This window comes from Mandrillus leucophaeus, unplaced genomic scaffold (genome assembly GCF_000951045.1).
Source record: "Mandrillus leucophaeus isolate KB7577 unplaced genomic scaffold, Mleu.le_1.0 Scaffold13, whole genome shotgun sequence".
NCBI lineage: Eukaryota > Metazoa > Chordata > Mammalia > Primates > Cercopithecidae > Mandrillus > Mandrillus leucophaeus.
In genome coordinates, this window is record NW_012101254.1 from 4,971,230 (window position 1) to 4,973,097 (window position 1,868).

At 49.7% G+C, this 1,868-nt stretch overlaps 1 protein-coding gene across 1 annotated transcript in view; it reads right to left on the reverse strand.

Annotated features, from left to right (window-relative positions):
- The window catches only part of DPYSL5 (dihydropyrimidinase-like 5), a 64,085-nt gene that overhangs the window by 28,294 nt on the left and 33,923 nt on the right, over positions 1-1,868 (reverse strand). The window contains exon 5 of the mRNA XM_011972733.1: positions 752-827. Coding sequence (XP_011828123.1) covers positions 752-827 — 76 coding nt within the window. The remainder of the gene's footprint in view (positions 1-751; positions 828-1,868) is intronic.

Genomic DNA, 1,868 nt, shown 5'->3' on the forward strand with positions numbered 1-1,868 from the left:
AGTTGAAGGCCGGGAGGCCCTTGCTTCTAATCTATTATAGTTGAAGGCCGGGAGGCCCTTGCTTCTAATCTATTATAGTTGAAGGCCAGGAGGCCCTTGCTGCTCATCTATTATAGTTGAAGGACGGGATGCCCTTGCTTCTGATCTATATCCCCAGGTCTGTGACTGTGACTTTGTTTCTCCTGCTGCCAGGCCCTCACCGGCACCCGGGGCGGGGCTGGACTCCAAGCATCTGCAAGCCTTTAGGTAATGCCAGGCGATCTACAACAGAAGCCATACAAGTGCCCCTTGGACTCATACACAGGGTTCTGGAGGCTAGAAAGGGAAGCTGGGCCCACACACTGTTCTTTCTTTAGGGACTTCCCAAACAGTCCCTGAAATGCCCACTGAAACTGGTCCAGGATTTCATGTTTGTTGCCAAGGCAACTGCTAGTGAAATCTATGAGTCCAAAAAGACACTAATTAATGAGTGGGTTTAAAACTTGGAAAATTTTACCAAATCCAGAAGTGACAGACACTCCCGTAAAGCTGTTACGCATACAAATTTGCAGAAGAAAAAGCCACGTTCTAGCAGACTAAAGCCAGGCTAGCACAGGGCGGCTCCGAGGAAGACAGTGGCAGATGAAAGGGAAGGGCTGGCTGAGGTCCTGGGCGCAGGAGCCGGGGCCAGGAGTGAGCATGGCTAATGGGCCCCGTCCGTCTCCAGTCCCTCCACATGACCTGCTCTGTCCAGCCAAGCCTACGGACTCACCTTGCATCTTAGCAGCTGCGATAACGTCACCAGCCGAGATACTGGACACGTTGACCAGGTAGATTGGACAGTGAGTCTAAACACAAGAAACAGTGGGAAGTAGGGAGGGTTGATCCATAAACTTCACGAGCATCAGAACAACCCTAGTAAAGTCAGCTCTGGCCCCCGCGCCTCCCCCTGCGCCACTCAACCCCACCCTCAAGGTGACCGTCCTTAAGCGGGGAATGCAGGGCTGGCAGTCAAGGTGAGGTTGCAGGAACTGCATGATAGGGGGAGGCAGAGAATAGCCTCCAGCACCAGAGCCCACCGGGAAGCCCAGCCTGTGAAGTTCAAGACCGTCAAGTCTGAACCTCTCATTTTCTCCCATCTGACAACCATGACTGTGATTTAAAAGAGGGGAACGAACTCTTTTTCCAATTTAATTTCCTGTTTATAAACGTGATGGCCTAGAGTTAGTCGTGTATTCTGTATCTAAAATTACGATGCCTGCTGTCTGAAGGCTGCTTATCAGTAGACAGAATGCACCCTGGAGATGAACAAAATACAAGGGGGTTAGGGTTCAGAGTCTAGGCAAGAGAAGGCTGATCTTGCAAACGGACACCTGGACTGTAATATTAGTTTAGCTTTTTTTCTACTAAGCTGTGCAACCACGGTCCCTGGCTTAACTCCTCTGAGCATACGCTTCAGAGGAAAGGCAAGAAACTGCCTTTTTGTTGTTCACGTCTTTCCTTATTCTGGGGTAAGTTCCATCAGGAAGTAATTGATAAAATAACTATTGTCATGACAATAAAACAACGTCCTTGTCCAGCGGCCAGAGCTCTAACATGCAATTGGGAAATTCTGTTTCCCCAGAAGTTATTCTGATTCTGTTTGCTTATCACATTAGGAAGATGTAGAGTGTAGGAGCTGGACTGAATTTACATGTGAGCAATGAACTGAGCTTCAGCAGGCTCGGCGAGGTGGAATGGAAAGCTGCTGGTGAGAAGGGTGAATGCAAGGACGGTGGGCATGACAGCGCTCAGTCAGCAGTTTTGGGGTCCTGTGGGCCAGACGTGGTGCTGGCACCCAGAGCAGAATGGGGCTGCACTGTAGAGGTTGTTTTCTTTTCTTTTCTTTT